The sequence below is a fragment of the Papilio polytes genome, unplaced genomic scaffold (genome assembly GCF_000836215.1).
Source record: "Papilio polytes unplaced genomic scaffold, Ppol_1.0 DF823890.1, whole genome shotgun sequence".
Classification (NCBI taxonomy): domain Eukaryota; kingdom Metazoa; phylum Arthropoda; class Insecta; order Lepidoptera; family Papilionidae; genus Papilio; species Papilio polytes.
This window is the reverse complement of record NW_013525314.1, coordinates 633,015-646,319: the sequence shown is the minus strand read 5'-3', so window position 1 is coordinate 646,319 and position 13,305 is coordinate 633,015. Positions and strand designations below refer to the sequence as shown.

At 30.6% G+C, this 13,305-nt stretch overlaps 5 protein-coding genes across 5 annotated transcripts in view; 3 read left to right on the top strand and 2 right to left on the bottom strand.

Moving 5' to 3' along the window:
• LOC106102941 (melanotransferrin) overlaps positions 1–3,041 on the top strand; it is a 14,458-nt gene extending 11,417 nt beyond the window's left edge. The window contains exons 15-16 of the mRNA XM_013282562.1: positions 184–368; positions 1,443–3,041. Of these exons, the coding sequence (XP_013138016.1) occupies positions 184–368; positions 1,443–1,713 (456 nt within the window). The 3' untranslated portion in view covers positions 1,714–3,041. The remainder of the gene's footprint in view (positions 1–183; positions 369–1,442) is intronic.
• Positions 2,228–5,539, bottom strand: LOC106102961. Its single transcript, XM_013282583.1, has one exon. The coding sequence runs from the start codon at positions 5,174–5,176 to the stop codon at positions 3,050–3,052; it is 2,127 nt and encodes a 708-aa protein (XP_013138037.1). The 5' UTR covers positions 5,177–5,539; the 3' UTR covers positions 2,228–3,049.
• Positions 5,540–5,670: 131 nt separating this feature from the next.
• On the top strand, positions 5,671–7,312 carry LOC106102962 (glycerate kinase). Its single transcript, XM_013282584.1, has 2 exons — positions 5,671–5,838; positions 5,928–7,312. The coding sequence occupies exons 1-2, from the start codon at positions 5,759–5,761 to the stop codon at positions 7,264–7,266; spliced, it is 1,419 nt and encodes a 472-aa protein (XP_013138038.1). The 5' UTR covers positions 5,671–5,758; the 3' UTR covers positions 7,267–7,312.
• Positions 7,309–8,425, bottom strand: LOC106102963. Its single transcript, XM_013282585.1, has 4 exons — positions 8,265–8,425; positions 8,077–8,188; positions 7,856–7,942; positions 7,309–7,777 (listed from the first exon to the last, which is right to left on the bottom strand). The coding sequence occupies exons 1-4, from the start codon at positions 8,363–8,365 to the stop codon at positions 7,391–7,393; spliced, it is 687 nt and encodes a 228-aa protein (XP_013138039.1). The 5' UTR covers positions 8,366–8,425; the 3' UTR covers positions 7,309–7,390.
• A 315-nt stretch (positions 8,426–8,740) lies between these two features.
• The window catches only part of LOC106102940 (DNA replication licensing factor Mcm6), a 9,230-nt gene continuing 4,665 nt past the window's right edge, over positions 8,741–13,305 (top strand). Inside the window, exons 1-7 of the mRNA XM_013282561.1 lie at positions 8,741–9,096; positions 9,457–9,880; positions 10,289–10,480; positions 10,901–11,073; positions 11,611–11,734; positions 12,191–12,336; positions 12,576–12,612. Coding sequence (XP_013138015.1) covers positions 9,005–9,096; positions 9,457–9,880; positions 10,289–10,480; positions 10,901–11,073; positions 11,611–11,734; positions 12,191–12,336; positions 12,576–12,612 — 1,188 coding nt within the window. The 5' untranslated portion in view covers positions 8,741–9,004. The remainder of the gene's footprint in view (positions 9,097–9,456; positions 9,881–10,288; positions 10,481–10,900; positions 11,074–11,610; positions 11,735–12,190; positions 12,337–12,575; positions 12,613–13,305) is intronic.

Sequence of the window (13,305 nt, the reverse complement as noted above, 5' to 3'; positions counted from 1 at the left end):
GCGGCCACCTGAATTCGTCAAGAAAGCGAAACGACCTCTGCTTATACATTCGCAAATGCATTGCCTACTCTTAATCGATGGAGGAGGAAAAAAGTGTTCAAAACCCACTCTTCATTCCATTTTTTAAGTTACGTGTTTTTTTTTTATGTTTTCAATTACAGCAAAAGAAAGAAAAATAGATGATACAGTCAAAAACGGTTTTTTTCAGGTACTCGTGCTAAGATGCATGAGTACGAGCATTGCAACCTGGGCAAGGTGCCGGGCGCGGTGCTGATGGGGCGCGCCAACCACACTGAGCTTGACACCTACTCCAACCTCATGATATACGCACAACAACTCTACGGAGCTGCCACCTCGGATGAATTCAGGTAAATATCACTAGCACATCACCCAGTGTACAAACACACATCCATCCATTCTAAACTTTAGCATTTATAGTATCACTAGCATCCACTCACCTCTGCTCCCTTTTCTTATAAAAAAAATAGCATCAGTCAGAATTAAAAAAAACAAACAAAAGAAACTAACCTATGTATTCTTTTATTCTATACCAATCTATACTAATATATTAAAGCGTAAACATACACTTCTTTGTTGCCTAAGATGTCAGCAATCACAGCACATTTTTTAATAGTTCTTTTTTTTTTAATAAAAAGCCCTAAACTTACGTGACGCTTTAGGCTATATATTTTCATGCCATTAAACTTAGGGGGAAATATTTTGTATTAGGATAGAAATCCTAATGTGGGAAAGAGACCATAAATTGCTGCCAACATCAAGGAGGCAATTCCCATTTCGGCATTTGAAATTTGACATTTCATGCGGATGATGCCGCACTGGAACAGCTAGACAATTTTAATAAATCAATTAACTCGTTATAAAAGTAAAATTGTTAAAATGTCTATTTTTCATACAATTCGAATGTTGATATGAATGTGCGTTAACCCGCGACATATGACGTCATACATTAAAAGAAAATATTGTCCTCAAAACATATGTATTTTTCCGATCGACAAAAGTTCCCTTAATAATACATTATTATTAAACTAGCTTTCGCTCGCGACTCCATCCCCGTGGAATTAAAACAACAAAAGTGAGTAGCCTATGTGTTCATCCAGACTATCCTCCACGTCTATGGCGAATTTCATCGAGATCCGTTCAGCCGTTTAGGCTACAAACTCTAACAAACATCCATCCATCTAATCTTTGGCATTTATAATATTAGTATGATATCATCCAGATCCGTTCAGCCGTTTAGGCTACAAACTCTAATAAACATCCATCCATCTAATCTTTGGCATTTATAATAATAGTATGATTTCATCCAGATCCGTTCAGCCGTTTAGGCTACAAACTCTAACAAACATCCATCCATCTAATCTTTGGCATTTATAATATTAGTATGACTAATATTCTATTAACTCTAAGGAATATTGTTACAGTTTCAGCATGTTTTACTCTCAACCGCCATACGCGGACCTTATCTTCAGCGACGCTGCAGTCCGTTTAAAGCCGTTAGCACACAGCAAGCGATCAGCTGAGATCATAGCGGGGCCTGCGCTACTAAGAGCTGCGAAAATAGTCTCATGTGATGCACCTCAGGCATTATACTATGTCGCACCGGACCCGGAATTCTTGTCACATTCCTATAGAACATATATTATGGGACATGTACTAGCTATAACATTGTTTATGGTCATTTTATTCCAATAAGTTTGTAAAGGCTGAATATTGAAACGAATCTTACAACCTTTCCCACCAAATTGTAGATTGTCTGATAATCAAATGTGTAAAGTAAAAATGACATCGGATTTTGTCCCTTATCTGACAGTGATGTCATTTTAAAGCAATCTGAACCTCTATCGGCCAGTGGTGAGACAGGCCCTTACACTTCATGAGCACCGTTTACAATCTGACAGATGTTAAAATATTTATAGAATTTGGTTGTAAGCGTGTCTTTAAACGCTGTTTTAATTTAAGTATCGTTTCAGTATACGGCCCAAGTTAAGACATTTAATATTGCATTAAGTTCTTTGAAAATTGTCTAGGATTTTTTAGTACTATGTTGGTACAGTTTATTTTGAGGTTTTAAAATGTGCACTGACAAGTGGCATTGTCATAATTAGGATTTATATGGTAACTATAAGAAACTAGTTTTTGCCCTCGATTTTGTCCGTACTGAATCAAAAATAGTCTAACATGTAATTCAGTTTAGCTTATGTTTTAAGTGTTAAGGCAGCTTTCTAATGATACATTTTTGGAAACGGTCCAGTACTTTTTGAGTTGTTATATACAAAAATGCGAATTATTCCTTTGTTTAATATTAGTAAAGATATGGCAACATTTTTTACACTCTTATGACAGCTGTTTATCTAAAACTAGACTAAAATTAGTAATACTAGATTAAGACTCGAAATGATAGAAATAAGTTATTGATTTATGTAATAAAAATTATAAGCACATAAGTTTCTCCTCTGTATTATGTAAGTAAATATGCCTTACAATACATTTACATTCAGTATTGTTTATTTAATGTAAAGTATTCCGTCCATGTGAATCACTTTTGTATTATTTTATTTGTGATTATTATCTTATTGTAAACCCTTTGACAGCTATGCCTATAAAGTTAAAATTTTGACAATTTTATTTGATAATCCATCAATTTTATCAAACAGAACTGTTGCCCGCAAACTTCGATAGCGCGGATTTTAAAAAAAATAGTAGTTTATAATGTGCCTGTCTTCGTCAGCTATCCTATGGTAAAAGACACGTCAAAATCGGCGGAGTTACGGAGAGTATCCGGAACAAACGAGGCTTACAGACAATTTTTTTTATTGCGCTTTTCGTCATCAACGCGACCATCTACGCGAAATATGAAATTTTTATTTTGATATTCTGACATATTTTACTATTTGTATAGATATACAAATTGTATTACTTATATTTTGAAAATGAATTATTTAATGTTTTGCACTGAATTCCGTCCATATGAATCTTTTTTTAATATCTTTTATACACATAAAATAAAACAATTTTATAAATAGATCTTTTATTTATCATTCAATAACTTATTACTAACATAACATTGAAATCCATTAGGTAAATTATCAAATTTCTTCATGATTATTTTCAAATCTGGTCTACGACAGATTTCTTTTATAGCTGCTTTACACATTTTTCCATTAGTATATAAAACGCTAGCATGCTCCTGCCATTTACCAGACATACAATTTGTTTTAGCTAATTCTGTTTTAATAATCGGAACCAATTTACTACATTTTGATGTCAACTTTGCACATAAATATAAAGCTTTATATGAAAGATATCTCAAATGATTTATACAATGTACAAAATCAACACTTTTCAGTTTATTCTTCATTATTATTTCTATAATAAAATTGGATAATTTTACTGTTACCTTTTTCTTGTAGAGAAAAAAATATTCAACAATCTCTTCATCACAGAGTATAGACAATATTGTACAAAACTTATTAGCAGCTAAACAAAATGTTATAAATATATGTTGCCATAATAATTCCTCAGAGTTATAATGTAGATTAAAAATATGTCCATTTATATGGATACCTGATACACCGATGCGATTCTCTATGAATTTATAAAGATTTGTTATAGCATGAGAAAAAGAGATCTTATAACACATTTGACCAGTATATACATTATTTGCCCGACTAACAGTCAATGTATTTGTATTATATGAATAACCTAAAAATGTCATTATATTGCTGAATTTAATAAATTCATGAGGAAAATTCACTAATGTTTTATCATAGTTGATATTTTTATATCTAGATAAAGCATTTAGAAATGATTTTGCATCCTCCAATGAGTTTGTAATATATAAATAATCATCAACTACTCGAACAAATAGTTTTAATTCTTTTACATTTGTATGATGTTCGTGGAAATAAAGTTCATCCATATAAGAATAATATAGTTCAGAAAGGGCCGGTGAGTATTTGTACCCTTGTACTAAACCTTCTTTCCATTCATAAATCGTTGAACCAATACGAATTAATAAAGGCTTTTGTAACTCTGACATAATATCTGTAAAATTCTGCGCAAACTTTTTTTTAACATGCATACATTTCTCAGATTCTTGCAACATTAAATTTCTTTTATGAATTATTTCTAATAATTGTTGTTTATTAATACAACCAAAAGCATTAGTAAGATCTGTTTTTATAAAATAAAGTTTTGGTTTGTTCTTTTCTAGCCATGTTGTATGCAACAACTCATATTGTTTCTCCAACTTCTCTTGAGTCTTGCCAGTTAACAAATTTATAAATGTTAATTTCTCTTTAATTTTTAATTTCTCATCTTTACTTAACTGATTATTTTTATAGCATACAATTATTCTACAATTATTATTAGGTTTGAGTATTAAATGAAGTTTTGGAATATCTTTTTTAAGATTCTTCAGACACAACCTTACTTGTAGATTAAAATTTTTGTTATGTCTATTTCCTGATTGAAATTTACATTTTTCAATAACTTTGGTAAGTAACATATTGGAGACTGTTTTGTCGTGAAAACTTTGCCAATGTTCTTTTTTAAAAAAATACAGCCTATTTTCATCCGAATCTAATTTACATGTAGTTACATAAAAATTTAAGCTTATAATAGCTGATAACACATATTTCATAATCCAATATAAAAATTTATATAGTAACTTTTTAGCAGTGTCGATAGAAATCGTTTTCCACGGGAACACAGAGAAATCCCATTTTCTCAATATTCTTGTAAAAAATAAACATTGCCGATTCATACTATAAATTATTATATGGACTAGTTTTCGAAAAATTTTATAATTATGATTTCCACCGTATATTTTTCTAGGTATAACATCTTGTAAAGCCTTTATGCATCCCATGAATATATCTTCCTTGCCAACTGCTTTCATAGTTTCTGAATACTTGGACAGAGGAAAATACTGTTTAAAGTCTTCTTTGCAATTAATTCTTACATTATTTCTTACCTCGTCTATTAAAATAAAAAATGTCTCTGATAGTTCGTCCACCAAACATTTGTCTTCAAATAAATATTCACATAACACTTTAATATCGTTTACCTTTAGATATTTCAAATTAAGAATATTTTTAAATGTTCTTACATTTTGTTTATTTATAAAGTAATGCGAGAAACATATGGGTTCCATAACACACCGACTATAGTTAATAACGTTAAAGAACTAAATTAAATCCATATTCACAGTGCTTAGCTGCTTAGCTAAGCAAAGTGAATTTAAATGTTGCGGCTACTTGTTGCAACTTGTATCGAAATTTTGAAATTCAAACAAGTTGAAACAGGTAAACAAGTGAATGCGTTCCTTTTCAAGTGCGTATTTTATTGAAATAAGTTCAAAAAGCGTTTTGCTCTTTAAATGCCTTTGTATATTATGTTTGTGATAACATTCCGTGATAAATAAATAACATAATTTTGATAGAAAAAAAAATTAATATTACAGGGCTGGCTTATTAGCCTACCCTATTGGGTAATTAGAATATTTCTTATGGCAGCACAGCATTGATATTTGCAAATCAAAATGCGCTTGCGTATTTTTTGAAATTGGTAAATTCTATGACTACGAATTCTATTTCTGTAAATATTTTATTGTCCCTTATTGATAAAATTAAATCTAAATGCTATCAATTGGCTTATATAAAACGATTTTTTGTTGTTGTTATTACATAACCTTAATAACGTCAAAAATAAAATCATTATCATATACTATGTGATAATGATAAGCAATGCGACGACTAACAATATATTGAAATTACAAAACCAAAATCGGCTTCGTCCTAAGTCATTATGGCAAAGGTAATTGTGAATGATTTGATTCAAATTTTTAAAAGCAGTGTAACAGCAGTCTTACCGGACAGTATTGTAAAAAAATGTTTAAATTACAGTCCTATAACTCAAAATCTAAAACTTTGCGACGAAAATTATGACTTGAAAAATAAGAATGTTTACGTAGTAGGGACTGGAAAAGCTGCGCAGAATATGGCTGTAGAAGTGGAGAAATTATTAAGTACCAAAATTACAGAAGGAATAATTAGCATACCTAAAGGAAGTCTACATCAGAATTCAGTTAAAACAAATATATCATATTATGAAGGTGCAAAAGATAATTTGCCAGATGAAGAAGCTATGATCACAGCTAAGAAAATAGAACACCTTGTTACAAATCTGGGAAAAGATGATTTTCTTTTAGTTTTAATTTCTGGAGGTGGCTCAGCCTTACTGCCTTTACCAATAGAACCAATAAGTCTAAGTGAAAAAACTAAATTAATTAAACAATTAGCACATTCAGGTGCCGATATTAAAGAATTAAATACAGTTAGAAAAAGAATATCTGCTCTAAAAGGTGGACAATTGGCTTTAAAAAGTAAAGCAAACAGAACTGTAGCTCTGATACTTTCAGACATAGTTGGAGATCCCTTAGACTTGATTGCTAGTGGTCCAACAACTGAAAATACAGATAATCCACAAGAAGCTTTAAATATTATTAAAAAGTATAACTTATTTGACAATCTTTCACAATCTATACTTACAGTGTTAAATCAGCAGGATCAACAAATACTCTTTCCAAAGGAAATAGTTAAAAACTTTGTTATTGGTTCTAATAAATTAAGCACAGAGGCAGCGGCTACTGAAGCTGAAGCACTCAATTATTTTCCAATTCAACTATCTAATATTGTAACTGGTAATGTTAAGGATGTCGCACTTGAATATGCAAATTTAACTAAAGCATTTTGCAACTTTTTAAGTAATAAAATTAATGCTGCAACATTAAAAAACATTGTAGATAATCTAAATATACCAGGACTTGATTCAATTTTTATTAATTCTCTTGACAGTATTAGAGAAAAAGATATTTGTCTAATATTAGGTGGGGAAATTACTGTTGAAGTAAAAGGGAATGGTCAAGGTGGTAGAAATCAACAATTGGCTTTACAATTTTCATATTATTTGAATGAAATAAAACATGAACTAAATAATTTTGATGTCTACTTTCTAAGTGCGGGAACAGATGGTATTGATGGACCTACAGATGCAGCTGGGGCTATTGGCTACCTTAATTTGATATCAGATTGTGAAACAGAACTCGATGTTAATTCATTTTTGAATAATAATGATTCATATAACTTCTACAAGAAGTTTAAAAATGGATCTCTTCATATAATTACAGGTCATACAAACACTAATGTAATGGATATTCATTTAATAATCATTAAAAGACATTGAATTCTAACATACTTACAAATAAACATGGTATAAGCAAATATTAGGAAAAATTTTGCTTATACTCATTTTATTCCTTAGTTTAACTTTATACCACATTTATTTGTAATGCAGTAAGAAGAGATTTCTATGAACATGGTTTAAGAAATAAAGAAATGTTACTGGGCTTTTCTTTTTCAACTTTCAATTTTGCAGAAGCCAGCACTGCTTTTTTACATAAACCTGCAAATTTATCTTTCTTCTTTTTATTGTTTTTGATTATTTTTGGTTGTTCCTTAATTGTGTTAGCCAATGTATTGTGTTTGTTGCTTAGAGAAAACACATCCTTAGATTTTACATATGCATTTAATATTTGACTTTTTTCTATTGCCTTTTGGTCTTCTTTTTTTTCTATTACATTTGATTTCTTGCTTTTTATTGTACTTGTTTCTACTTTTTTGAGTACCTTATCATTAAATTTTGGTTTTAAAACTGTCCTAATTGTAGTGTGTTTGCAAAATGAACAAATTTGTTCCTGAAACAAAAGTATACAAGGATAAACATATGCCAATAAATTATGAAAATAAAATTACTTCCATCTTAATATACTTACAAGCCTATTGCTATGCAATAAATCTTTCTTCGATTTATTTGTCTTTATTCTTTTTCGTTGTCTTTTACTGAGATGTAATGATTTTACCTGAAAAAAAAAGTTACAACACAACAAATATTAAGCTGGATTTTCATATATATTTAATGCCTATTGAAATAAAAAAAAACACGTTAATTTTCCTTAAAATTTTGCACATAAATAAAATAAAAGAAATATCATACTTTAGTCTCAGTATTTCTTGTCCATTCTAAACAACAATGTGGACATCGACTTTTGACTGAGAATTGCTGCTGTGGTAATCCATAACCCTTTGTTATTTCAAAACACCTCAGCCTGAAAGGAAAAAGGTTTGAGAATATTCTTAAAACGCATGAATGACATGAAATTAAAGTTAATTTAAAATACATACAGATAATAACTTCTAAGATGCTGTATTTGCGAATCGTCTTTTGGCACAGTTGCTAATCTGGTAGCTACTTTATACAAAAATCCTACTTGTTTTTCAGTCATCTTTTATAAAAAGTTAAAAAAATCGTAATTTTGACATTAATTTCGAGTTTTGACACTGACATAAATCAAATTCAAAGTCTGAAAGTGACATATACTTTACTTTTTTTGAAGATTTCATGGCCTGGCTACTGGACCTTTCAGTAGAATTTAGGACGTCTTTACGAAAAAAAATTAAGGAAGATTGACCTATTCTTTGTAAAAACTAAGATACAGGATAAATAGTTATAGTAGTATAATAGTAGAATTCAAATGTGAAAGAATGACGTGGTTTTAATTGCTAATGGAACCGTTTTCGGCTAATGGCCAAAAATGTAGTATCCGAAGCTTAAACCAAATGAAACGAAACTTGAATTCGCGCCAAAATGTATATTGAAGCTTGTCAAATGAAACTTCGTTGATAGTTAAGATTTTATACAATAAATACTTATAGTTCCAAGAAACCAAACTTTTTATTTGCATAAATATGTTTTAACTAAGAAGACGAAAAGCGGTCACATAAATGATTTATCTGAATATTTCCTCATGTGTAAACTAAGACATACAAAAATTGAGACTTAACCTGTGAACTGTTTTGTTAAGTAATTTAATTGTTTTATTTGAAAATAACACCCGCTCAAACGGTTTTTAACATTTTTAAACATGGATGTAGCTGATACATATTCAACACAAAAGCAAGTAAAGGACGATGTAGGTGTACGTTGTCAAAAGCTGTTTCAAGATTTTTTAGAAGAGTGAGTATAATGTTTTACCATTATTTAATATTTATTACATTAATAATACTAAAGCAATATCATACAAAGTATATTAACACTTTTTAAATGTAGTACTTTCAGGAATTTGGTAAAATTTTTAATATAAATTCTTAATTGCATTTCTTACATTGGAGTATTTGTTAATATAGATATTTGTAATATCTGCCTACTCATCACAGTTACAAGTATAAGAGCTTTAAATATAATTTCCACATAATGCTATAGTATTAATTATAACTTTCTATAACATTACAAAGGATTTGTATGTCATGGTAAATGATACTAAGCTTTAAATTTATTAAATAACATATTTGTAATGTTTTAAATTAATTATTACAGGTTCAAAGAAGATAATGAAATTAAATATGAAAAACCGGCGAAAGAACTAATAAAACCTGAAGCAAGTACTTTAGAAGTCAGTTTTGATGACGTTGAAAGATACAACCAGAATCTGGCTACAACTATTATTGAAGAATATTACAGGATATATCCATTTCTGAACCAAGCTATATTAAACTATGTGTTAAGTATAACTGATAATAATGTTAAAAAGGAACTAATAGGCAAAGAATGTTATGTGTCATTTGTAGATGTGCCTACAAGGCATAAAGTGAGAGAATTAACAACAGCTAAGATTGGGACATTGATAAGAATCTCAGGGCAAATTGTAAGAACTCATCCTGTACACCCAGAGTTAGTTTTGGGCACATTTGTATGTTTAGACTGTCAGACTGTAGTGAAAAATGTTGAACAACAATTTAAGGTATATTTTTGAGTTATTTGTATTTTATCTTTTATCTAGACTAGTTTTTGCTCATCTTTGCACAGAACTAAAAAAAAAAGTTTATTAAATAGCTAATATGTTTTTCCACAATATGCAAATTACATGAATTAAACTGTTTTGAAGATACATACTATTAAACACCCATCCATCTAAAATTTGTCATTTAGTAAAGAAGTATGACTTTGAAATTCAACATAACAGAATTATAGTAAAAAATCTAATATTCAATGTAGTCTATGTTACTCAGTGATAAGGTAGCTTTCTGATGGCATAATAATTTTTGAAAATGTCTCAGTAGTTTTTGAGTATACCACAAACATACAAAAATAAAAATCTTTTCTCTTTTACAATAAATTTGTACCAATTAATTTGATGAACTTCTTTCAGTACACATTACCTGCAATATGTCGGAATCCTGTTTGCGCGAACCGAAGACGATTCATGCTAGACGCTGACAAATCAGTTTTTGTTGACTTCCAAAAGATAAGAATCCAAGAGACTCAGGCGGAATTACCCCGCGGTTGTATTCCACGCTCACTTGAAGTTATACTCAGAGCAGAAGCTGTTGAATCTGTGCAGGTATGTATACTTTCTCTAACTAATATGATAAACACACACTTTGACATGGATTTTGGAATTTCTTGAATAATCCTCTCATTAATAAAAAGCCCTACACTTACTACTATGACATGCTTTTTCCCACTATTTAATATAAGGAGTGAATAATTTTGGAAATCATTTTCATGTGGAAAAAGAACAAAAACTACAAGGATATTGTAGCAAAGAAGATTGCCATTTCTAATAGTAATTGTTAGCCAATGGCCTTAGTCTTATGTATATTTCAATTTTGTGCAGTGTGGTTAACTATGACAGTCATTGCTAACTTTGGGTAGGTTCCGAGCCCATATAAGCTGATGATCCAAATTTTCGCATTTCTCAGTATGAAGTATGATGAATTAATTCTAGAATGATTGTAGAGTGTTCTGTTTTGCATTACAGGCAGGTGACAGATACGATTTCACAGGTACACTTATAGTAGTACCAGATGTGGGTTCCTTATCATTACCTGGAGCCAAGGCTGAACTCACCACAAGGACTCGGCAGGGGAATGAAGGACAGATGGAAGGTATCAAAGGATTGAAAGCTTTGGGTGTACGGGAATTGCATTACAAGTGAGTTTAAACTTCTTTATTATATAGGATGTCAGTAATAACAGCATATTTTATGATTAATTTTTTTTTACTAAAAAGCTCTATGCTGGACATGCTATAAACTTTTTATTTATACTTATATTATAAAGAGGAAAATTTGTATTTTTGTATGTATTGAAATAACTCAAAACCTACTCAGCTGAATACAAAAAAGTCTTTACCGTTAAAAAGCGCCACTATCATTGAGAAATATAGGCTATCTAAAGACTATTTTCTAATTAACGTGAACGAAGACGCGAGTAACCGCTCTCCGCCTCCCTCTTTCCCCCTCTCTCTCGCGCTGTCTCGCTCTCTCTCCCTCTCTCTCCCCCCCATTTCTCTCTCTCTCTAAGGGTCTCTCCATTTATGGAGTTTATCTGCCAGCACGAACTTTTGCAGGTCATGTGCCAAGCAATATAGATGTACGCTGGTAAAATTCGTCCACTCCTTGATATTTATCAACGATTTCTCATCCAGCGGGTTTTTTCCTGCTATAGTAACATATTTTGTTTCTCAAAGGACAGCGTTCCTCGCGTGCAGCGTGCAGGCGATGTCGCGTCGCTTCGGCGCCGCCGACATCGCAGCCGACGACCTCACTACTGACGATATGAGGAAACATATGACCGATAAGGAATGGAACCAGGTATAACTTGCTAAACAAATAACTAAAAAGTGTTAAAAAAAACCAATTATTTTTGTTATCTGTAATTTGTTAGGAATTGTAGCTTCATATGACCAATAAGGAATGGTAAAACGTATATAATTTACTTATCAAATAACTAAAATCTGTAAAAGTAAGGTTTTTAAAATTTTTGCTGCTGATAAGGAATAGAACAAACTCTTTTATTTTTTTTAATATCTAAAATTGTAAGGTATTTTTAGTAACAAATGTTTTTTAGAGTAAAAATTTATGTATATTATCATAAATGGCTATTGTTTAAGTCAATATTATGCTCCGTTTTACTTAATTTTTTTTACTGCAACGATTCAACTGCCGAAACATTTGAATTTTTCTGTGAAAATTTTTCTACGGTAAAATGAAGATTTTTTTAAGTTTTTTTTTTAAATAAAATTTTGTTAATAGTTGTTTTTTGTTTAGGTATATGAGATGACAAAAGACAGGAATCTATACAATAATCTAATAACAAGTTTATTTCCAAGCATACACGGGAACAATGAAGTAAAACGAGGGATTCTATTAATGTTGTTTGGAGGCGTCGCTAAAACTACTATTGAAGGTAGGATGTTCTTTAAAAATTTAAACAACGCCATCTAGTTAATAATACAGAAACCATTTTTTTTTGATGGATGGATGTTAGAGTTTGTAGCCTAAACTTCTCTACTGATCTCAATGAAATTTGGCATAGATGTAATCTATAGTCTTAAAGAACACATACTCACTTTAATTCCACGTAGACAGAGCCACGGGTGAAAACAAGTCTTTCATGTTAACATTTAAATTATATAAAGATTTATTATTACAGCTGTTTCTACTTCGCCCTCGTGAAATTAAAAAATAACGTATGAATATAGCCTATGAAGTTCAGTGATGAGGTAACTTTTTAACGGTGAAAGAATTTTTGAAATCGGCCCAGTAGTTTTTGAGTTATTTCAATACATACAAAAATACAAATCTTTTTTTCTTTTTTTAAATTTTAGTATAGATATAGATTATTTTTAATTTACTTCTTACTTCATACTAATATTATAAATTTGAAAATTTAGATGGATGGATGGATAGATGGATGGATGTTTGTTTGAGTTTGTAGTCTAAACCGCTAAACGGGTCTGGATGAAATTTGGCACAGATGTAGAGCATAGTCTGGAAGAGCACATAGGCTACTTAGTTTCGTTTTTTTTAATACCACGCGGACGGAGTCGCGGACAATAGCTAGTGTTACATATTTATTGCTTTAACAAAGCAGATTTTAAATTGTTACTATATTTTGATGGTTTTTTAATTATTTGTTCGAGCATGAGGCTGTCAAAGTTATTATGCAGCTGCGGCAAGAGATATTCCCAGTTGCACTTACCTTACGCATATAAGTTGGTAATCTATACATATAATGAAATTGGAGTATCTGTTTGTTATATCAAAGGAAAAATCCCAGATTTCGGGAAAATAATATATTTGCGTTGCTGATAAAGAAAATCGCATTTAAAAATTTTTTGTTTGTCTGTCTGTCCGCAAGCCGCGTTTGTTCCGGATAATCT

Coding starts and splice junctions, on each gene's coding strand:
- LOC106102962 (XM_013282584.1), top strand. CDS start 5,759: ATGATAAGCAATGCGACGACTAACAATATATTGAAATTACAAAACCAA. Junction 5,839..5,927: donor CCTAAGTCATTATGGCAAAG/GTAATTGTGAAT, acceptor TTTAAATTACAG/TCCTATAACTCAAAATCTAA.
- LOC106102963 (XM_013282585.1), bottom strand. CDS start 8,365: ATGACTGAAAAACAAGTAGGATTTTTGTATAAAGTAGCTACCAGATTA. Junction 8,189..8,264: donor CATCTTAGAAGTTATTATCT/GTATGTATTTTA, acceptor TTTTCCTTTCAG/GCTGAGGTGTTTTGAAATAA. Junction 7,943..8,076: donor CAAGAAATACTGAGACTAAA/GTATGATATTTC, acceptor TTTTTTTTTCAG/GTAAAATCATTACATCTCAG.
- LOC106102961 (XM_013282583.1), bottom strand. CDS start 5,176: ATGGAACCCATATGTTTCTCGCATTACTTTATAAATAAACAAAATGTA.